Below are 23,064 nucleotides of genomic sequence, written 5' to 3'. Positions count from 1 at the left end.
ATCTCGGTTCCTTTCGCGTCATATTATGCCGAGGCAGGTGAGCGTAGGCATCATGGCGTGGTTCTGGGATTTACGGATTCGGTGCGTATATTCCGGCCCCGAATGCGTGAAGGTGGTCACATGGTGCAGTTTGCGGTGCCTTTCACTGAAGGGTGGTGTGTTTGATGGTGTTAACGGCTATTCTATGCTGTGAATACAGCCGGATGAATGTCTTTAGTTATTATAGGTGTCTGCATCTGTTGAGAGACTGAATACTACGGAGGTATTATAGGCTAAATATGTTGAATGTGAACCCGTTAAAGACACTGGATAGTTGGCTCGGGGTAATTTGTGCCGAAAGCCTTCTCGGAGCGCCTTGACCTGTGTGTCAGTCCCGAAGTACATTGTATCAATAACTGCTCCAAACGAGAGCTTTCCTCAAGACACTCCGGCAAGCGGAGAATAGTAGTTTGGTTGCTCGGACATATGACCCGTTTTTAGAAATAGGGAACATGGCAGAATTGAACTTATTCAACCTTATTACATACCCAAAAATACCAAGGAGGTGTGGCTATTTATCTGTTCAACCATCCACAGTACGGTGTTATTTGGCTTGAAGGGATGTTCAATTTCAGCAATCTAAATGCTTCATCTATATATGGGCTAGCTCAACTCTGCTCACCCTTACTCAAGGAATAGTGAGGGTCATGGAACTCGTAGAAACCAGAGCCAATCTCAAAAGTCTCACCTCCACCTGGCATGACCACCCGAGCCTTCGAGTTTGGAGGAATAGTTACCTTCAAGTGGAATCCCTTTCTTCCAGCCGCTTTCTCCCCTCCCTCTATCCACCACTGCACATCGACAGTCCCATATCCACTTACATATCTTGTCTCAGCGCTCATGACATTTCCCCCTGGTACTGGTGCAACTATCACTTCCTTCCACCCCGGACAACCCTGCCTTAGCCCACCAACTGTTCCATGGATCCAGTCTGCTACGGATCCGAACGCGTAATGGTTGAAGCTCGTCATTCCACAGCCGTTGACACTCCCGTCGGGCAAGAGACTATCCCACCTCTCCCATGTTGTCGTTGCCCCTTGAACCACCTGGTACAGCCAAGAGGGCACTCGGGTTTGCAGTAGCATCTTGTAGAAATCTTGTGTGGCGCCCACCTTCCGTAGAGAGTGGCCGAGTGTCCATGTTCCTGCGAAACCGGTCCCGACAAGGTATTCGTTCTTGGAAATAATCTCGCGGAGGGCGTTTGCTGCTTTCTTGCGGTCATATTCATCTACCAAGACGTCAAAGTACAGCATCAAAGAGTAAGCTGTCTGAGTTCGATCGCGAGGCTCGCCGTCCGTCAGCCAGGTATCCCTAAAGGCTTGACGCAGCTTGACGGCCTGCTCCTCATACTTTATGACCTGATTCATCTTGTTCAAGCTTCTTGACATTCGTGCGACAAAATCAGTCATGCCGATCAAGTAGGTGTCTGCAACAAAGTGCTTGTCCGTGGTAGCTGCCCCAGCGTCTGACTCGGGAGCCAAAGGGTCCAGCCAGTCACCCCATTGGTACCCTTGCTTGTTCCAGAGACCTGATGCCTCTCGATCGACACCGATATCGAGCCAAGCTTGAGCCTGTTCATACTGCTCTTCAAGCATGTCCAAGTCCCCGTAAGCCTGCCAAGCTTGCCAGGGACCGGCGACAGCGACGTCGCCCCAGATAGCTGTGGGAACCGGTGGCCAGTTTCCTTCGATAGGTCGGTCAGGCGCCGTGATGGGGACATAGTGAGGAACATTCATGGATCCATCTCGTTGCATCTCAGCCCAAACATCTCGGTGCCAGCCTCTCCAGAAGCCGGAGCAGTCATGCAAGAAATTTGCTGTGGCGGCAAAAGCCGTAACATCGCCCGTCCATCCAATTCGTTCGTCACGCTGAGGGCAGTCGGTCGGTATAGAGATAAAGTTTCCCTTCATTGACCAGCGAACATTCTGGTGAAATTGGTTGAGAAGCGGGTTACTGCAATGGAACCAACCCGTTTGTTCTAAGTCAGAATGGACCACCACTGCAGTGACAGAAGTTTCGTCGAACGTATCTTTTTCTGGCCAGCCATCGATCTGTATGTAGCGAAAACCATGGTAAGAAAATCGAGGCTCCAGTACTTGGCTGTCCTGGCCGTTGAGGATGAATGTGTCGCGTGCCTTGGCAGAGCGCAAGGGGAGGATTGCAATCTCCTCGTCCTCGATGACTTCCGCGTGAGAGATGGAAACTTGGTCACCAGACTGACCGCTGATTTTGATGCGAACCCATCCTGCTAAGTTCTGACCAAAGTCTGCAAGGAGCTTGCCCTTAGCAGAGGTCCAGATTCGGACTGGCTTTCGTTCTTCGATCCGGCGTACTGGCGGAGCATCCGGCGACATTAGGGCTCCCTTGATGCGAGGCAGCTCAATGACTGCGGCCCAATTGTTGCCATCATCGGTCGCCTCTGTCAAAGAAGATTCTAGTCTGGAATCGTATACTTCGCCGTCGTATATCTGAGAGTCGACCAACGGTCCTGTGCTGGCAGTCCACGACGAGTCTGTTTGAACCTTGACGATGGAACCATCTGCGAGAGTGACATGTAGCAATGACAGAAGACCAATCTTGTCCCCCCAGTGGTTCCGTGTCACACTGGGATCGAAGCTGAACAGTCTTCCCGAATACCATCCTTCGGCAACAGTGACTTGGATGACATTACGGCCATCGTGTAACAGGCCGCTGACATCAAAGGTGTTGTAAACATGTCGGTGATGGTAGGACTGTAGGCCAGGTGCCAGGACATGATCTCCCACGCGCTCGCCGTTGATGTGAGCTTCATAAAGACCGAGTGCAGTGATATAGAGTCGTGCTACGCATAGGCCTCTTGAGTTGAGATCGAAAGACTTGCGGAAGTAGACAGGTCTCTTGGGCTTATCGCGCTCGACCTTCCAAGATGCAGCGATAGGTATCACACCGCCCCAGCTCGCCTCGTCAAGAAGGCCGGCTTCGACTGTAGCCCACGCAGACCACGGAGTTGAAGCCCGCCCAGGCTGGCCATGGGCACGAACACGAACCTCCGCGGACTCACGTGAGGCTAATGGGCTTTCAGGCCATGGAACCAACAAAGAGTCATTGCTGGGGACGTGATATGATGTGAGAGCTCCTCGTCTGATTTCGAGATCGTAGGCGTTTTGTTCCCAGTCAACAACATTGCCGCCGAAGCGCCATGAGATACGAGGCCGTGGCTCGCCTATTCCAAGGGCATCGCGGTGATGTTCAAAAGTGACCTTGGATATGAAGACTGCCATTGGTGCCTCGAGTAGTTTGAAATTGGCGATGTGACTGTCTTGGATGGTAAGCCTCTACTTTCTTTGATCGAATCTGGGTTTGTTTTGTCGTACGAGAGGCGAACCGACTGGTAGAACTCATAGCCTGAATTGATAGCGGAAAGAAGAGAACAGGGCATAATTATCCCATGAGTCTGTTACCCAAGTCCCAAGTCCCAGACGAGTGACTACATCACCTCCGCCATGACCGGCTAAAGTCGGTGGTCGAGGTTGGATTTACGGATCGAATACGAAAGTGTCGAAGCCAACCCGAGAGCATGACCAGGCTTGGGATGCACCGCCTGGCTTGGCGTGTTTAGACCATGACTGTCCTATTTACCCACCCCATGGGGAAATAAGCTACGCATGGGCCGAGCCAAGGAGACCTGGCTTGTTCGTTGGTCACGAGAGACATTGCGTCTTCACTAACCCCTGAATCATTCAACCTTTCCAGAAACAATTCCCTTTGCAGTGCTAGTTCCCCTTGACTTTCATGGCGCCTACCATGCTTGTGAAGCTGCCAGGACTACTGAATGTGAGCATTTTCAAAATTCGTTCGGATATCTTCGAGTTCTCAACTCGCCTGCACACGTTGGGTGAGTGAGTGACAAGCGTTGAAGCTGCATTTTATGCTGCAGCAAACGGCATATTTCTAATCTGTGTCCCCCGAAAGGCCTCTCTATTGGTATTAAAGGATCTGGAATCTTTGCTTCCGCTGCTGACGCCTATCTCTCTATCAGTCCTCCCCTTTACGGATACAAGCGTGTAGAGTCTCAATCTGCTCTAGATGGCAGGCTTAACCACTCCGTGGCACCTTGGCAACGGAGAACTATCGATGTAGGTCGGGATATCTCACTCATCCTGGACTCTAGGCCCGAAGCTTCCGATCTTTTTTCTCGGCTGACGTTATGGCGAGGTGGTTTTTGCCAGCGTAATCAAGCCTTGGTCGAGCGACCTCGAGCTATACGCGTAAACGCATCAGAATGAACCCAATTCATGGTTCGATATGCCCCAGGAAAGGAGCTAATGCAGCCTGTCGGCCGTTCCCTCGGCGTTTCGCTGCATAATTGGACCGAGGGCCTGGAACTTTCCCTTGATAACCCCTCATGCTGCTTACCCCCTGGGGCCCCGCGTGATGATGCGGGGGATTACCGAACTCTGTCACACTACCATCAAAGTTGTTTTTTCGTTCTTTGGAACGCGGAGAAAGGCCGGGGTTGTCCGATGACTCCATCTAGAGCGCGCCAAGACGCTTTATCCTGTTTTGGGGAAGCTGAACTCAGGGGCCGTAAGCTGCAAAGATGCAGTTTAATGGGCGATTGGGCCGGCTTCACCGGCGCTTCTTTTCAACTCCTCTTTGAGGAGATGAGGGGGGCGGAGTTTTACATGATTGATGAGGTTGTGTGGAACGAGAAGAGATGTGGTTATGGAGACCATTAATAATACGAAAATTGCTACTATACGACATTTCGTTAACGATACGACAATTCTCACTCGTATGCTTGGAGGTTGGTAAAAGTATAATAGACACAAGCAAGGCCACCTCAATTTCAGTTTGAAACATTCCAATCAGCTTCTTAGCTTCAATTGTTTTGGCCTTTTCTTATAGACCGTCTCACCTCCTGGGCCCAGCCCTCCACTGTCTGCAACCATGCTGCCCCTCACTACGAGACAGTTATGGTAGGAAACTTCCATGTCTCTTCAATCAAGACTGTTGACACTTCAACAGGTCCTGTTTCTATTCTGCTGTTGTCTTACTGGGAACCGTTGAGGCCTTCGCCTCGCCCATCATAGCCAAAGGTCCCGACTGTGAGACCAAGAACGGTGCTGTTATCGTCACTCCCGATTGCGTCGATGTCACCTACAAGACCGTTATCATCGACTCTGAGACGGACGTCACTGTTCCCGTCCCTCATCACAAGATCTCGGGACACTTTGATGGAACCACCATCGACTTCAACATTTACTTCCCTAAGACCGGATGGGACGGGAGATTCTTCCAGCTGGTGTACCCGACGCAGAATTCGACCGCTGAAGACCGAAACATAGGGTTTGGTGCTGACAGTGGTGGTTACACCAACCACGTTGCCGGAGGAGGCGGCTACCGCGCTGATGCTGCCGTAGCGAAGCTGTCGAGGAAACTCGCAGCCGATTACTATAAGAAACCCAACGCCAAAATTTACGGTTACGTCTACGGCGCAAGCGGCGGCTCCATGGTGACTGTTGGGGCCATCGAGAACACCTTTGACGTCTGGCAGGGTGCTCTCGCCATGGTCCAAGCCGTTCCAGTCTCCAACCCCAACAACTTTTGCATGCGGGCCTTTGCCGGGCTCGTGTTGGAGGCCCAAAAGGACAAGCTGATATCTGCCGCTCGACCTGGCAGTGATTTAAATCCCTTCAAGGACCTTGACTCTATGAGGCGAGAGGTTCTTACTGAAGTTACGGAGCTCGGCATTCCCCTTGCAGCATGGGAAGACTGGGAGGGCGTCACGCAGAACAGGACCAACTTCCTGCGCACCTTTAGACTCCTTGTTCCTCCCACCATAGCCTCCTTTGATCCCACCTACGTCAACGACTTTTGGACTAAGAATGGCTATCTTGGAACGGAAAAGTCTACTCTTGGTGACTTCTATCGGAAGTCGATATACAAGTATGATGCTGTCGTCCAAAAAGTTGATGTCGATTCCGGCAACGTCCCAGTTTCCATTACCCTCGACAAAGTCCCCTCGAAGCCACCAGCATTCGGCCTCCAGTTCACAATCCAGTCAAAGGATGGTAAAGGAGGCCTCTTCACGGCACAGCTCGACAAAAGTTCCAAGACGGCTATCATTGACCCTGGACAAAACTCCGCCATCCTTTCCTCGGTCTCCAAGGGAACCAAGCTCCGCGTCGACAACAGGGCATGGCTGGCTGGCTCGGTATGCCACAGATACCAAGTGCCTACTAGGCCCGGCTTCTATGGATATGACTATCTTCGTACGGCTGACGGAAAGCCAAAATACCCCCAGCGCAGCACACTCATCGCTGACACTATCTCACGAGGAGCTAGTGGCGGCGGTTTGTGGACTGGAAACATCACTGGCAAGATGATAGTCCTGGACACCCTCAAGGACTACGACGCCATGCCATGGCATGCGGACTGGTACAAAGAGCAAGTCCGCAACGCGCTTGGCGACCGCTTTGACGATAACTACCGCCTGCATTACGCCGAAAACGCCGATCACTTCATTGAACCGGTTGAGGTGCCCCAGACAACGCGTCTCGTGAATTACGTCGACATGGCTGAACAGCATCTCAGGGATCTGAGTGCTTGGGTGGAAAAGGGCACCACTCCTCCTACGGGGACTTCATATGCTGTGATGGATGGACAAGTCAAGGTTCCCACCACCGCCGCACAGCGCAAGGGAATTCAGCCTGCTGTTGATCTGACTTCCGGCGGAAAGACTTCAGTCACGGTCAAGGCTGGACGGTCTGTCTCTTTCAAGGCACACATCGAAATTCCGGCTGGCACTGGATCTGTCACTGCGGTTGAGTGGGATTTTGAGGGAACTGGGATATTTACCAAGAAGGACTTTGGGAAGGCCAAGGATGTCATGGACGTGACTGCGTCTCAAACATTTAGGAAGAAGGGCACTTATTACGTTGCGGTCCGTGTGGCTTCCAACCGCAAGGGAGATGCCAAGACTCCTTATGCCCAGGTTCAGAACCTTGGTCGCATGAAGGTGGTTGTCAACTAGCGACGATGACTCTTTTCAGCCCAATCAGTGCCCGAATATCTCGCAGAGTCCGTCCCCTGGCTCATGGAGGGCGTTGATGATTGGTCATGGCTATGGCGAGACAGTACAGCTGTTGATCACCAGGCCTTGGAATTCTTCCATGACTGTACTTCTGAATATCACAGGTTCAATGCCAATATTCTTTACGAGGCTTTGTGGATTCCTCACCACATCGACGTAGATACTTAGATACAGGAGGGCGGCGTCAATTCACCAACTCGGCAGCATTCGCCGAGACGCTCTCTTCCAAGCTGGCAAACCCAGTGCCATACACCTCAACAAGTAGCTCCTCCGCCCGCTGGGCTGGCCCATAAACTGCCAGATCATCCTCATCATCTAAAACTTGTTTGTATCCTTTCTGGGGGAATTGCCTCCTGAGAATGTCGATGATGGAATTCGACTTCACAGGTCCAGCCACCGCAGAGATGCGTTCAAACTCTACTGAAGGATGAGCCAGAGCGATACAATGTAGCCGCGCGTCATCCTGTACGTTGACAAAGTGCTGAGCAGGGATCTTAAGGTCGACGTCGTAGTCTGCTCCGCAAAGGGCCTTGACCCAGCGAGAAGATGTTGGATAGCCTTGATGGGTAGAACTAATAATTGGGCCAATGTTCGCGTTGGGGAGAACTTCTTTTGTTAGAAAAAGTGTAAAGAATGGAAGAATGCAATGGCACCGTGCCCATGTTAACTACCAAGTTAGGCTTGTTCTCCTTGACCCAAGCCATAATTCGTCGCTCAGCTTCAACTTTGCTGGCCGCGTAGATTCGCCTTTCTGACAGCTCCGTCATTGAAAGTCTCGGTAGTGATGGCGAGTCTTTATCCGGACTCGGAAACGTGGCCGCAAAAGAGGAAGACGTGTAGACAAAGCGCTTCATGCCTGACTCCTTTGCTGCAGCTTCGATGCCGTTGATGGCTGCATCCACGACGTTTTCTATCGCAAGATGGGCATTGATCGAGCCTGTAGTATCAATTTCAACGTGAATGAAGCCAGAGACGCCTGATGTTGGACGAGAATAGTGAGCAGGTCAACCACACTAGAGATGCTTGTGATCTGACCTGCGACCACATTCTCAAAGGCGCCCTTGGCAACCATGTCTGGCACCTCGAATAGTTCAAAGTTCTCCACGCCATAACGGCTCTGGAAGTGCTCCTTTACCCATGCGTTCTTCTCGGTACTCCGGGTAGTCCCGCGAACCCTGAAGCCGACGCGGAGGGCTTGGTCCGCAACGTGCGAGCCAACGAGACCACTGACGCCAGTGACGACAACCCAGCCACCATGGGGAACAGCAGGCTTGGGGATGTTGAAAAGAACCTTTTTTTTTCTCCAAATGAGGGAGTCAAAGGGGCGCAGAGGCTAACGCAGTGGCGCCTATGATGGCAGACTCGGTGATTTATAGCCGTATCTGGGACGGGTTTCACGTGCAGATTGGTCTAATCTCTGAACCAACAAGTGCCAAAGAGAGGAGTGTGAGTATTGCCACTTATCCTCGACTCATTGTCGCCTCACTGTAACCTCTCGATTATTGGTTCTAGAGACATCATTTACGCCCTCAGTCAAGAGCTTAACTTGCCCTAAAGGGTCAAGTATCAATTTTGGTAATACGGCCCAACTACAGCTAAGTTCCCAATCCTACAGCCTAAGGCAGTGCTTAGAAATCTATCCACAAACGGAGATAATGACAGAGTTAGCTCCGAGCAATTTTGGGTGATGCCCAACAACCACTCAAACCTTGTCCTTATGAGACGCAGTCGGGGCAAGTTCAACAACCTCACCATTCTTCATGTTCAGATCCTCCCCAACGGCAGCAGCAGCATTCTCAAAAGCCTCATCACCATCGAAAATAGTGGCAATTTCCTCCAGAGTCATGCCAGTGGTCTCCACAAAGGTGAAATAGATGATGAGCAGAAGGATCAGGTTCCAAAAGACGCATGGGAGGTAATATCGCCACCCAATCGCGCCGATACCGATGGGGCTAAGATAACTGTTGATGAAGGCAGTGAGGTTGATTGTGAGCAAGGTGATGGAAAAATAGATACTGCGCTGCTTAGTGGTGACAGCTTCAATGGGATAGGCGATGACCAGCGGAATCCAGCACAGGCAGGTGAAGAAGCTTCCAGAGAATATCATGACGAGAACTCCAATACCAAAGCCGAGCTTCGGGTTCTTGTCATACTCGGCGGACAAAGCAGTCCAGATGATAAAGGTGACGTTGGTTCCAAGGGCCGAGATAAGAAAAATGGTTCGTCGTCCGACCTTGGGGATGATCATAGCCGCGATAAAGGCAACGATCCAGTTCCAGACGTTGAGGAGGGCGTTGATTAGAGTCTTCTGAGACTGGGTCCTCATACCGATTTGATCGAGAATAAGAGGGAGGTAGCTGGCAGTATAACCACCTCCTATGGACTGTGAACCAATGGCTGTCCACATACAAATCCAAAGACGATGACGGTTTCCTTTGGTACCGACAACGCTCTTGAGTCCATCCCAGTTGAGCTTGATCTGCGTCTGATCCGCCTCAATGCCAGCGATAATCTCCTGTAACTCCAGGCGAACGAGCTCAGTCTCAACACCGTCTCCGTGCCACTTGATGAGAATCTTGCGGGCTTCCTCGACACGACCCTTGGAGATGAGCCATCTGGGACTTTCAGGGCAGAACCAAACCATGATAGCCTGGTAAGTGGGAATGATGGCCTGAAGAATGCAAGGAAGCCTCCAAGACCAGTTCGACTCTATCGGATAAGTGCCAAATGTGGCCCAGCCTCCGACGATTAGACCGATAAAGATGTTTGTGTTGTAGAATGCGGTAATCGAGACTCGTTGCTTGGGATGCGCGAGCTCAGATACAAGAACTGGCGCTGCTGCTTGTTGAAGGACAACGCCCAGCCCGATGAGCACCTTGCCGCCGACAAACATCTCAAAGTTGGTGGCCCAGGTCTGCATAATAGCAATGCCCACAACAATCACGGCGCCGGCGGAGCACAGTGGCCGTCTACCAAAGTACTCGACCAACGGGCCGCATATAAGGCAGCCCACGATGCCACCAACGGACACAGAGGCACCGAAGAAGCCAAGTCTTGAGCCAGTGGGATGGCCAAACTCATCCATAAAAGCATCGATGGATTGGAGCCCATTGGTCAAGCTGTTGTCGAATCCCACCGCCGCTGAAGTGAGGAGGGGCGCAATGAGAAGAAGGTATAGCTTGATCAGACTGGGTACTTTGTACCAAGGCGGAGAGTCTCGGATGAGCTCATGCATACGCTCCCGGTCAGCCATGGTGAGCTTGGGTAAGGCGATCTAGTTGAGGCAATGATTGATCGAAACAAGATGAGAAATGATGTGAGATATGAGTTGGATCGAATTCACTTCTGGACCGGCATGCGGCGAGGTATATATAGCGGCCTTCGTGATGGTTGTGTCCTTCATTCGTTTCTTTCTCTCCCGAACTGCCCTTAGCAAGAGCCGGGGCTCTTTTACACAGTAACCACGCAAAAGGTGCAAACATGCGATGCTTGGTCCACCTCTCCAGCGCCCCCATGGGGTACTGACTACATGTCCTACCCCCATGGGGGAGGAACTCTACTGAACATGGTCTAGAGCCTGCTTGGATCCGAATTCTCGTAGCATGTGGCGTTGGTGGACCAGCGGGAGTGTGGAAAAGCCTCCGGGAAACCTTAACCTCACGGCAAATAACAATTGCACGGCGGAGACGACCGGGTAAAGGGGGAGAACTGGCAGTCTCTTCCGGCTAAATGAAAAGCGTGACCAAGGTCTGGACTCTCTGAGCATTGGGGATGATCGACTCAGGCTACGCTATGCCAACTCTTGTGACCACGCATCGCGGAAGAGAGCCCGGCTGTTTGTCCCGAGGCTTGCCGAGTCCGTCAGTACCCCAGACTGAATGATTATCGGCCCATGGTTAGGTTAACAACCATCCATGATGTTGGACTAACGAGCGAGTCAAGCAAACGGGGAGGTGGGCCATCTCCCCTGGAACAGGATTAGAATATTCGCATTTGATACGTAAAATCCCCCTCAATCGCCAAAACCAACCTCGGGCTGATTTTACGCTTTTGGCGGCTAAATACTGCATTGTGCCTCATCTGGACCAACTTGGACCATCATTCTCTGAGCTTTCGTTTCGCGTCTGGTTACTCATCTAGGACAGATTCCCTCTTTAAGCAATGCGAGCCGCTGGCGTAGAACGATCCATGCTACCAACTCTTCCGTGTTGACATTAAGAATGAACCGTATCATGTCAAATCATGCTGGTTGCGCTTAAGATAACCCAAGTTTTTGTCCCCTTGCAGACCTAACACAGTTCTCGGGCGAAACCACAGCGAGCTTGCAAACAAGCAAATGCTGATCTTCTCGTGAACTTCTCACAGGGTCTAGTTCGCCTCAAGTCAATCATCTTATTGAAGCTTTATCGACCTTTTCAAGGGATCTACCTACTTGACTTTTGTTTCTCTTTTTTCAACAGAACCTCAGCCCTGGAGAACACCCCGTGCTTGACAGCAGCTCATTGGATACGCTTTCTTCAACTAAGTCTGTCAATATGGACTCTCCATGGGAATCTTTCACCAAGTGGATTTGGCTTCCGGGCTACGATGACTCCCGCAATCCCGGCAGCATTGTGCTCTTCCGCAGGGAGTTCGACCTATTAGACACCTCGCCTATGAGCATCAATGTTACAGCCGATTCTCGCTATCGTCTATATCTCAACGGTCATCTCATCAGCTTTGGCCCCTGCAAGGGCACGCCGCTGCACTGGCATTACGAGACAGTCGATGCAACGCCTCACCTTCAACCTGGGACAAACGTCATCGCTGCGCAGGTACTTCGCTACTCTCCGGCACATAGAGGCAACACCTCTATCATGCGAACCGGAACTCCAGGTTTCATGCTCCTTGCAAGAAGTGAAGGAGTGAGATCCCCCTTAACCCTCGGTATAGCCTTGTCGCTAACCTGTTTAGTTTCTTCTGGCCACCGATGAACAATGGTCATGCATCGAAGACACGTCCACTGCATTCCTAGGACAGTCTGAAATGGACCTCTTTCTCTCTGTTAATGAAAAGGTTCAAGGGAGCTTGAGGCATTTCGGATGGGAGATGCCAGGTTTTGATGACCACACTTGGTCAAAGGCAAAGGGCCTCCTTGACGACAATCCGATGCCGGACTTTTCTATTTTGCCTTGGAATCTCTTCCCTCGCAGTATTCCAGCCTTGACATACATCCCCAAGCGCTTCAAGGGTGTTGTAAAGGTCATCAAGGGGTGTGGTGTTTCCCCCCAAAAAGCACTGGAGGAATGGAACTCACTCTTGATCCGCGGCAAACCAGTCACCATTCCTGCCAACAGCGAGGTTTTGCTCGATATCCAGGCTGTAGAATACACAACGGGGTATTTAACATTCACTTTCGATAATGGCGCAGGAGCACACGTTGGGCATCTCAGTGCCGAGTCCTACGAGCTGGAGCCTCGTGATCGCGAGATCACCCGAAAGAAAGGGAACAGGGTCGATTTTCAGAACGGACATCTCAACGGCGTCTGGGATGAATATGTCGTCGCTGGTCGCCAATCTGAAGTCTATGAAACTTTTTGGTTTCGCGCCTTCAGGTTCCTGCGAGTCAAGGTCATCACAAAGGCTGAGTCACTGATCATCTCTGACATCTCGTACAGAGAAACAAACTATCCTTTGGACGTCAGAGCAAAATTCAAGGCACAGTCTTCTCCAATGAAGCAGCAGTTCTGGGACATCTCTTTGCGTACTTTGAAGAACTGTATGCATGAAACCTACGAAGATTGCCCATACTACGAACAGTCACAATTCTTGTTCGACACACGAACGCAGATCTTGTTGACCTACATTGTGTCCGGTGACGATCGTCTCGCGCGCAAGGCATTGCTTGACTTCCATTCCAGCTTGAGACCCAATGGTCTGATTGCTATGCGTTATCCAGCTCACACCAATCTGTCTCTGCCAGGCTTCTCACTCTTCTTCCCCATGATGGTACACGACCACATCATGTACAAAGGCGATGTCCCACTGGCGAAACGGTTCTTTCCCACCATTGATACCGTCCTCGGCTACTACGACCGTCAACTCACGGAGCAGGGACTGATTGGGCCCTTGGATCGGAGATTTTGGTCTTTTGTCGACTGGGTGGACGACTGGGAGTGGGGAGTACCTCCGGCATCCAAGATTGGGCCAGTGACATACTTCAGTCTGGTCTATGCTATGGCTTTGGAGTACTCGGCAGAGGTGGCTAGATTCATAGGGAGAGATGGCTTGGCGACTGAGTACCTTGATCGAAAAGCGGCCGTCATATCTGCCATCAATGCACACTGCTTTGACGGGACCTGGTACTATGATGGACCAATCGATACCTTCTCAGAGTCTCCTGTAGACTGGCGAAGCCAACATTGCCAGATCTACGCCGTTCTTTCAGGGGCTATTGAGGGTAACGAAGCAAGAGATTTGATCAACAGGGCCCTTGACGACAAGTCCGTACACGAGGTGACACTGTCACAGGCATTCTACCTCTTCAGGGCGCTCGAGAAAACAGGGTTGTACGAGAAAAGGCGGGAGTACTGGGGATCGTGGGAAGCCATGGTAGCTGAAGGGCTCGACACCTGGGCCGAAACGCTGGTGAGCCCTAGGAGTGACTGCCATGCCTGGTCTGCAGGTGAGTCCCATTTTCTCACTTTTCTTCTCAAGCGAGAACTTCAACCAATTTCATCAAGAAGACACATCACTAACATTCTGGTTTACACACAGTTCCTCTCTACGAACTATCTACCATGATCCTCGGCGTAAATCCAGCACACCCCGGCTTCGCGGTTGTAGATGTCAAGCCCCTGCCAGCCTTACTCGAAGAAGTTGATTCCAAGATTGTAACTCCCTCTGGCATGCTTCATATCCGCTGGGCGCCTGTAGATCCTCCGGTAGACAATAACCAAGAGTCTGGGACGAGGCGAGTGTATCTGAAAATTGATGGACCTCCCGGCTTACAAGTCAACCTCTACAAACCCAGAGACTCGGAATCTGTTGTCACATTTAAGGGACACTTTGAGGGTGATTACTGGTTTACCTGATTCTATAATCACAGATATCTCTTTCTGGTGATTATAGAACTTTCAAGTCACAGTTGCTAGGTGGCGTGCAAAGAGCCTCCAACCTGAGTACCTAGGTACCTATTGTCATTGGGCTCCTATCTAGTTTTGCAAAGACTGTTGAAAGAACTCGCTCGATTGATGCCTCACGAGATCGGACGCTCTTTTGGAGTACTTGGTCTCTTGAAAGTGCTCTAAACAGAAATGCAAGGCTAATAACTAACAAAATACATATGCCACCTGTCCTTTTCCCACATGAGTCAAAAAGAAGACCAACAGGACCGACCGTGGATCGAACACGGGACCTAGGGATCTGCAATCCCTCGCTCGTACCGCTGAGCTATCGATCCTTTGTGGGTGTAGAACGCCTGTCATTAATTTGGTTAGTGAAGAGCGAGAGAGCCACCAGCCGGGTGCCTGCGTTCTCTATCACAATGTTTAGCAATGATCCCTCAGGTTCCATACAGGCGGTTTTCGAGATATTCCCATGATAAATTACCGCAATTCATGTTCTCCACGTTTGGGCACTGATTTGAACAAAATATTTGATCTTTTGAAGTGTTCTCTATGAAAATGCAAGGCTAATAACTGACAAAACAAATTGCTATGGGTATATTCTCTCTCCTTCATGCTATATGCTCTCCTCCTTTTCATTCGGGCAAGACTTTTCTCTCGCCTGCGAGAGCATCTTTGCCTGCTTAATCATGTCCTCCCAGATAGGTGGCCTGCATCGCCTCTCACTTCCGGCTGCCTCGGCATCGACACCGAAATCAAGCAACACCTTCTCGCTGCACCACTCCCCGGTCGCCATGAGACCGATGGGCACTTTGCCTTCCGTCCTCTCATCTGCTTCCTCGCCTGCTCTGTCTTGTCCTTCCGGGATCACGAATCCAGCAGGGACTGAGATGGATGGCAGTCCACAGAAATTGGCCAGCCACACGTAGGTCATGCTCTCTATCGTGAGGTTGCCATCGCTGACTCCGTACTTCAACTCACTCTCCCCACCTCGGATCGGGGCGCCGGCACAGGCTGTAGTAGGTGTGACGATTAGCATGCCCGGATACATCTGCCAAAGATGAGAGAGATGTTGCATCAACAGACTTCGAAGCTTTTGAGCAAGGAGATAATCTGTAGCCGGTGTTGTACGCCCAACTGCAAGCAATATTTTTGTCGCAGCTGTGATGTCCTTTGTGTCCGGCAAAAGAGAAGCCGCATCGGTTAAGACAGTCATCGCATGCGCAATCTGCCCCTCTTCTGTGAAAGGAATGCTAATAGGGACAATAGTATATCCATGGTCGGTACAGAGCTTGCCAACAAGACTCCTGGTCAAGTCCTGAACACCCAATGCTGCACATGAAAACCATGGCTCATAAACTCCAAGAAATTTTGTCGAAGGCCTCGAAGGTTCTCGGCAGAGTTGAGGAAACGGCGAAGAAGGATGAGGGTTTGCGATAGTCTCGTAGACGGTAGCGAGCGAGTACATGTCGGCTGCCATGGGTCCTTGAACTGAACAAGTCGGAGCCGGGTTTGGTGTCGGATACGAGGAGAGACGGCCGTGAGTAGGCTTGAGACCAAAGACTGAACAGTATGCCGCTGGGACACGAAGACTTCCGCCAGCGTCACCACCAAGAGCGATTGGGATCAAGCCAGCACCAACTGCATAACCAGCTCCCGATGAGCTTCCGCCAGCATAATACCCCGAATTGAAGGGGTTGAGTGGTGTACCATGATTAGGATTGTTACCGGTAGTATCTTGCCAAAGGTTAGAATGGTGATCGCCGCGAATATCAAGAGTGCTGTATACTTACCCATCCCGAACTCATGCATAGTGAGCTTCCCCAGAATGATAACCCCCGCTTCTTGTAGTTTTCGCACACTCCAGTTGGTGATGGAACCACCCTTCACAGCTCGTCCGGCGTAATTCATGTTGGAACCCATCGTCATATCGTAACCGTCGAGATCGAAATCGTCCTTGATCGACGCGGGGACGCCATCAAGAGGTCCAAGAGATCGGTTCTGGCGATAACGAATTGTCGATTCTTCGGCGGCTTTAAGAACCAGCTCTACTTTAGTGTCGATCCATGCTGTTGAATGCTTCCCTTGAGGGCTGATATCGCGTCGGATCAATGGTAACAGGGCGCGGGCAACATCGGTCGGCGTAGCCTGTCCGGATAGGTACATGGCTCGGTAATCGGAAACTGAATAGTATGGTGCCTCGGTCATCGGCTCGGATGGTACAAGTGTTGGCGATGAAGGAGCACCAAGGTCGAACTCTTCATCTGAGGAAGTGGTATCGCACGGGATAGGGATAACTGTTGGGTCGTATCGTGCCTCGTAGCACTCGAGTTCTTGTCGAATGTGGCGTAATGAATCGAAGCGGGCATTGTGCCAAACCAACTCTCGGACCAGCCGAACCCATTCAATCCTACCAGAGTTAGAGGCATATTGGCAGTAGGTATCACAGTTATGACCTACAGAAAGGCGAAGATGACCAACAACGGTCCTCTCAAAACAGGGTTTGCTAACTTTCCTCTCTGCAAGACACTCTCAGGCCTATCAGGTCAGCACACATCCTCAGAGTCGATTGCATGTTGACTAACCCTTGGGTGGGCTTCGGATAGTTTAAAAACCCAGTGGGCTCTCTTGGAGTGGCTTGAGGGTCCATCGCTTTTGTGACGTTGTGATCGACAGGGGCGGCGGGGCCAAGGCGGCACTTGACCAGCTCGAATTGAAGATGACGCAAGAAAAGAAAAAGAAGTGATAAAAGAAGTCAACCGCCAAGAACGCTCAGAATGTGGTGTGAAATGAAGAGTCAAACGAACACATGTTGACGGTCTGAAGCAGTGGTTTATAGGAGAGCGGTCAAGTAGAGCCAAATACCAAGAGTCCATCGAGATTAAGCCAAGACAGCCAATCATGACGAAAATATCCCTTGTTTACCAACAGCACACGACCAAAATGGCTAGTTCACAGACGTTGCTATTCTTTCAGATGCATCTTGACCCAGGTTATCGGGTCCAGCGCGACACGTTGGTGGGTTTCAGCCAGATTCCAACAAGCCACCTCTCGACGGGGAAGCTGAAACTGGAAACATGTCCGGCAACGTAGCGTCGGAGATTTCTTGGACTGGCGGCGGTTGGCTGGCTGTGACTGCAGAGCCGCAGGGCGAAGCGAGAAAGTTACCTCCGTAGCCCTTGTCTCCGGACCCGAATGGGCAGTCGGCGAGGCCGAGAGGGAGCGAAAAGAGGTTGGTGCGATCTGGAGGCTTGCAGCTTTGGTCTGACTGCGGTCTCAGCTGCGCCACTATTCGCACTAACGTTGTGCTAAGATTCTATAACGCTTCGCTTCTGCAGCGGCTTTTCCGTTTTGGACGGTTGGATATCTGGAACGGGACCTTTAATGTGCGAAACGCGCGGCTTTAGATAAACAATTTCGTCCATTGAATAACTCATGACGTGGACATTATTCTAACAGAGCAACGAGCGGGTTGGTTTTGAGGCCAAAGCACAATCGACGATGGTTATCAGATGGGAATCTTATCAGCACGGATCTTTTCGGGAATCAAGCCCAATACCCCGGGTTGCTCAATATCTCATGCATCAATGCGCAATATTTCGGAAAATACGCTCGCTTTATTTGCTAGCTTGGAGGCCTACTCAATACCGACCTCGTGTTTATTGTTTTTATCTCTTCATCCACCGCATCAATGGCTGCTGGCTCTTCATCCTCCTTAGCGCGACCAAGCATTCCAATAGTCTCCCACTATAGGCTTGGCGGCCGGTAATAGTCTCTCTGCGTTGTCCAGTCTCGACCGCGAGTTGCATAAGCGAGCTGCTTGGCCAGTAGTCCAGCGGTTGAGCCTCCACCAACAGTTGAACGATGGAGCAAAGGAAGAGGCTGGATCAGCTGAGGTTGGCATTGGATCGGAGATGTGCGCAGGGTCTTCAGCCCTAACAGGCCCAGGCTGGAATGGTCAATCCAAATGGAGCGATCTTGTGGCTTGCGTAGACGGCATGGATTTCCGCCTTTGGAGCGTTTGTTCCGTTGAATCGGTAACGGGAGGCCCTTGTCGGTTACCTCGACGCGCGCCACGCGCCTTGTCAAGCTAATGGCGATACGGATGGCGCAGATGGCGAGGCCATTGGCAGAAAGAATGGGCCATCTTCGCGCCGGGCGAAATGTCTATAGAAAGGACCGCCCCCCACATCAATGGTTACCTCTCAAACTCGTCTGCTCGTCGAGAAGGGCTTCAAGCCCCAGCGAGAGAATGGTTGAATAGCATTTCGCACATGGGTCTCTAAACTTTACAAAAGAAATAGACTAGCGATTGATGTTTTACAAATGGAATGGATCAAAGATCGACGATGTTACAAATGGAATGGGCAAGCGATCGACCAATAATGAAACCACCTTGGCCATCATCCATTCACCTCCCTAATAATACAGAGTGTCACTTCTCATCAACTCGAAAACCAATCCAACAACCCACCCACAACACCGCCGACCGCTCTGCCAATCGCTGCTCCCATCCAACTACCTCCCACAAAAGACCCGGCTACAGCGCCAACTGCAGCACCAACAACTATCCCCCCAGCAGCCCAAGCTTCCTTATTCTATTGTTTATGTGTCTTGAGCTTTTTGGGTGTTCTCCTGGTTCCCTTCTTGTGCTCACGAGGCTGCTCTGCTTTCTCTTGGGCAGGATCTAGTCCTTCTCGAGACTGTGGTCGCTCTTGAGGGTCTGGTTTCTCTTGAACAGGCTTTGGCTTCTCTCTATGCCCTTCATTAGTCAAATTCCCACCGTCTGAACTGAAATACCTGCTTCAAATCCAACTTAGAAACTCTCCTGGATAGTTCCATCGCGTAGATGATAGCCTTCGTATTCGTGCAGCAGTACCTCAACTTGCCGCTCAGCGCCTTAATGGCTCGTCCGATGCACACAATCCAGCCAGCTTTAGCCCACTTGGTAGACTTGATATGCAAAAAGGCTGTGCGCTTGTAGAATTTTGTCAAAAGCTCATCCGCCTTTTTAAGGCAAGTTGACAACCAGCTGCAGGTTTTCTCACATGCGGAAAGCTTTCCATCGTTGAGGCCTTTGGCGATTTCTTCGATTGTGCGGTAAAGATCGCGGAGCTGGCGACTCTCTGCCTTGGCCTTTCTTGGTGCTTTCTCTACCGCCCTCATACAGACGTAGCCACCTCATAGCGCTGTTTCAAGGGGGCTGAGGCTCGCGGTGAGTCTCAAAAGATCCGCCATTGGATACGGTTGGCCACCGAGGTGCCAGTCCTCGCAGGGATAGTTCAACAAGTATTTTTCAAGAGGCTCAGTAGTAGCGAAGAATAAAGAGTAGAAGACCGATGAGGAATAGTTCACATAGATGTTGACTACGAGATGAGCAAAATACCTATATAGACATTGCCTTCCTACTTTCCGCGTCGGTCGTGAATCTTCCCGGTGCGAATACGTGAGGACGCGAAGACGCGAAGCTTGCTGCCAGATCTGTCACCAAATTTCCAAGTACCATGAGGAACCAAGACATCACTGGCCCATCAAACAAGGGTTTATGTGGGCTTCATGCAAATCAGCAGCAGTCGACACCCTCGAGAGGTGCATAGAGACTGATTTTCGTTTGGTTAGTAGTGGTCAAGCATGCTCTCAATCTTGCATGAGACTTGGTAGAGTTGGCTGTGACGACTGGAAGCCCTTTGCCTTACCAGAAGCGGCCGTGGCGTCCAACTACGACAACCTGAGCTAACTTCTACAGAAGAGCCTTGGCGACCGCTCAGTAGCTCTTTAGACGGCATCTATGTACCTGAAATCATTGTAGCCTTTCTTGCAAACAGTCAAGCCAACCGAAAGCCTCTAGCAACCTCAACTGCATCCATGGGCTGATCATCAGACCGCCTAGCCATCGAAACCATTGCGTACGCCAACTGGAACTTGAATGGTGCCTTACATGTTTCCTAGTCTCATGTATGTTACTGAGGATCGCCTTCACAATGGGGAAAACGCCTACGTAACTCGCCTATCTGATCTCTAAGTCTTCACGCGGGGTAGCATCTTACTTTCACCAACTTTTCAAGTGAAATTCCACATTAGGAATGATTGTTTTTGTTCACGATGAAAAAACATGACCTCCATCTTGTCAGTCTAACTGCCCCTTGACGCCATGTATCTTAAGCGACAACGAGCGCACTGGGGGTAGTGGTAGTCGTTGTGCTGGATACACTTGAGGCCAGAGTCACACTAGGTCGCACTGGTCCAGGTCTTGTCGCCGCACTGGCCATTGGCAGAAGCCTCGGCACCATGGCTGGAAAGGACGGAGGGAACGGAAGTGGCAGAGGGGGCAGCCTCTCGCTGCTCACCATCATCGGTCTTGACAGGAGCCTCGCAGACCTCGACAATCTCAGTCTCAGCAGCAGGCACCTCCCCGACAAAGGCAGCAGCTGTGGCGATAGCAGACTTGGTGGCGCTGGAGGCGGGAGGAACAGAGTCACTGCTGCTGGTGCGCCTAGAGGCCCAGTTGTTCTTCAGAGACAGGTAGTGCCCACTAGTTGCACCCATTATTAAGGGCGGTAAGATAGTACAAAATAAATATTGTATTGCGCAAGGTCTAGCTGTAGTTTAAACTTGAATAGTAGGGAGGTGGAAAGGTAGATAGGACCCGAGGGAGACATTGTCAAGTAGTAGAGGAGCCAGTAACGTACGCTCCTCTCCATCGGCTAGCTTCTTCTCTATCTTGAACGCAGACTTCAAGCGTCAAGGAAGTAGAGAAGTGACTCGACCCACTGCTTGGGAAACTGGAAGAGGTGCCCATGGCCGGAGTCGGGGTAGAGGTGAAGCTGAGCGTTTGGCAGCTGCTGCTGCAGCAAAAACGAGTTAATTGTAGGTGCCAAGACGTCGGTCTTGCCGTTGGTCACCAAGACGGGGGCCTTGATAGTCTTGATCTGGTCGAAATATGTCGAGTTTTGAGTGAAATCTAAAATAGCCTTCAAGTGCGACGAAGTGCCAGGCTCCTGGATTGACGCCGTCCTGTTTTCGCCTTTGACCTGGCGCTCGGAGGCTCGGGTTATCCAGGCGATGCCTGCGGCCTCGCTCGTCTCGGATGGATAGAAGAACAGACTCAAGATGTCCTCAAGAGAGACCTCAGGCTGCCTGGCTTTCTCAAATGTTCCCGGGGCGACCTCCCGCGTACCTGTGCCGTTTCCAATAATCGAGCCCGCCAAAACCAACTTCTCGACGAGGTCAGGATAGTTGATGCCGACGTGCTGGGCAACACCACCACCCATAGAGAAACCGAACACGTTCGCCTTCTTGACGCCAATGGCAGCGAGGAAGTCCGCAGCTGTGTCACCCTGCTTGGCGATCGAGTTGGCGACAACGCCTTCGCTGTGACCGACGCCGGCATTGTCGAAGAGGATAACCTCTCGGGATCCGGCAATGTAGTTGAACAGTAGCGGGTCGGCAATATCCATGCTGGCGCGGAAGTTAGGGAGGAAAACGACCGGGAGGGCACCGGATTTGGCACCGAAACGACGGTAGGCGAGCTTGTCGCCGTTGACCTTGACGTATCGCGTCTTGACGGTCTGGGCCAACTTGGGCGGGGGATCAACGAGTCCAAAGCGGACATCAGGCCTAGTAGTTAATTGTCAACAACGCCTCGGTAAAACAAAACCACACGTTGGTGGTGGTTGGCGCTTACTTGGCGGCGGCAAAGGCTGTTGCCGTTACGGCGTAGAAGAGACCAGTCAGGAATTTCATGTTGCGGTAGTATTGAGAGACTTGCTGATATGAATGAGTGAGTCCATTTCCTGCTCATCGGCATCTTGCTCGTGAGTTCTTATACACGACTTCTACTGCCAAACTGATTTATCATCACGACTGATGTTCAAAAGTCCGCTCTAGGAAGTCCGCTCTATCCATTGGCCCCAACTGGCTAGCGTCAATGATGGCCGAGGTTGGTGACGTGATCCGTGCCTTGGAGTGAGTCGTCATTGAGAAGTTGCAAGACAACGAACGGCACTCGTGCGAACGGCTGCCTGGATTAGTGATTAAATAATCTTTCCAGAGTTGCAAGACCACGGCACTTGTGTGCACGGCTGAATTACGTACTGTAGTCTTCGCAGACGGACCAACATCCCACCGACGGGGCAATTAAATGGGATGCTCGGGGCAAATTGTTCAATGTAGTGGAAAAACGATCCCTGCCTGATAGATTACGTCCCATTCGTGGAGGTTTAATTAAGCTTCTGCTAATACATAACCTTATTCATATCATGAGCTACAGTTAGCAATACATACGCGTATACACTTCTCCAACCTACGAATTTTTTTAAAGAGATAAGTACTAGCTTGAATCTCACTATTGCTCTGTTAACATTTGGTCAAATCATCTCACATGGCGAGACCTCTTAACCCATCGGGTTATTCCACACAAGTCGTCAAAAATAATTCCCATATTTTAATATTGATAGGGTTTGACGATATTTAATATTATTTGCCATACGTGAGCCATCAGGTACAGCAACTAGGATTTAGTCTATTCATAACATATCGACATTCCCTAGTGAAATGACTTGACCATCGATATTAAGTAGTAGCCATATGTATATACTTCGTGGGAGCAGTGGATACTCCCAGTAATCTCCTATGTTAGTAGTACTTATGGCTCTCTCCTGCTGCGGACACAAGGAGATCAGTGCAGTTAGCTGTTCTCTCGCAGGTGTGAACCTCAGCTGAGAAACAAGGCAATGGTGTATTTGCGGCTAAGGAGGCTAAATGCGAAATGGGCGAATAATGACGGATAGTTGAGCTCGGGGTAGTCCATGCCAAGTGTTGACGAGCTGAAGGAAGCTGCATGCT

General features: G+C 50.9%; 5 protein-coding genes across 5 annotated transcripts; 1 reads left to right on the top strand and 4 right to left on the bottom strand.

The window, feature by feature from the left end:
* Positions 1-647: 647 nt before the first annotated feature.
* NCS57_01437900 (Alpha-L-rhamnosidase) lies at positions 648-3,299 on the bottom strand (the record flags this gene model as incomplete). Its single annotated transcript, XM_053063983.1, has 1 exon — positions 648-3,299. One exon carries the CDS (start codon positions 3,297-3,299, stop codon positions 648-650), a length of 2,652 nt encoding a protein of 883 aa, XP_052907316.1.
* A 1,669-nt stretch (positions 3,300-4,968) lies between these two features.
* Positions 4,969-7,054, top strand: NCS57_01437800 (uncharacterized protein; the record flags this gene model as incomplete). The annotated part of the gene is made up of 2 exons (XM_053063982.1): positions 4,969-4,997; positions 5,047-7,054. The coding sequence occupies 2 exons, from the start codon at positions 4,969-4,971 to the stop codon at positions 7,052-7,054; spliced, it is 2,037 nt and encodes a 678-aa protein (XP_052907315.1).
* Positions 7,055-7,298: 244 nt separating this feature from the next.
* On the bottom strand, positions 7,299-10,367 carry NCS57_01437700 (MFS domain-containing protein; the record flags this gene model as incomplete). Its single annotated transcript, XM_053063981.1, has 4 exons — positions 7,299-7,720; positions 7,773-8,090; positions 8,150-8,384; positions 8,823-10,367. 4 exons carry the CDS (start codon positions 10,365-10,367, stop codon positions 7,299-7,301), a joined length of 2,520 nt encoding a protein of 839 aa, XP_052907314.1.
* A 4,469-nt stretch (positions 10,368-14,836) lies between these two features.
* On the bottom strand, positions 14,837-16,870 carry NCS57_01437600 (Amidase; the record flags this gene model as incomplete). The annotated part of the gene is made up of 4 exons (XM_053063980.1): positions 14,837-15,957; positions 16,014-16,630; positions 16,681-16,758; positions 16,806-16,870. 4 exons carry the CDS (start codon positions 16,868-16,870, stop codon positions 14,837-14,839), a joined length of 1,881 nt encoding a protein of 626 aa, XP_052907313.1.
* Positions 16,871-20,954: 4,084 nt separating this feature from the next.
* NCS57_01437500 (AB hydrolase-1 domain-containing protein) lies at positions 20,955-21,963 on the bottom strand (the record flags this gene model as incomplete). Its single annotated transcript, XM_053063979.1, has 2 exons — positions 20,955-21,837; positions 21,905-21,963. 2 exons carry the CDS (start codon positions 21,961-21,963, stop codon positions 20,955-20,957), a joined length of 942 nt encoding a protein of 313 aa, XP_052907312.1.
* Positions 21,964-23,064: the final 1,101 nt, after the last annotated feature.

This window comes from Fusarium keratoplasticum, chromosome 12 (genome assembly GCF_025433545.1).
Source record: "Fusarium keratoplasticum isolate Fu6.1 chromosome 12, whole genome shotgun sequence".
Taxonomy (NCBI): domain Eukaryota; kingdom Fungi; phylum Ascomycota; class Sordariomycetes; order Hypocreales; family Nectriaceae; genus Fusarium; species Fusarium keratoplasticum.
Note: the sequence above shows the minus strand (reverse complement) of the source record. Positions and strands in the feature narration are given on the sequence as shown.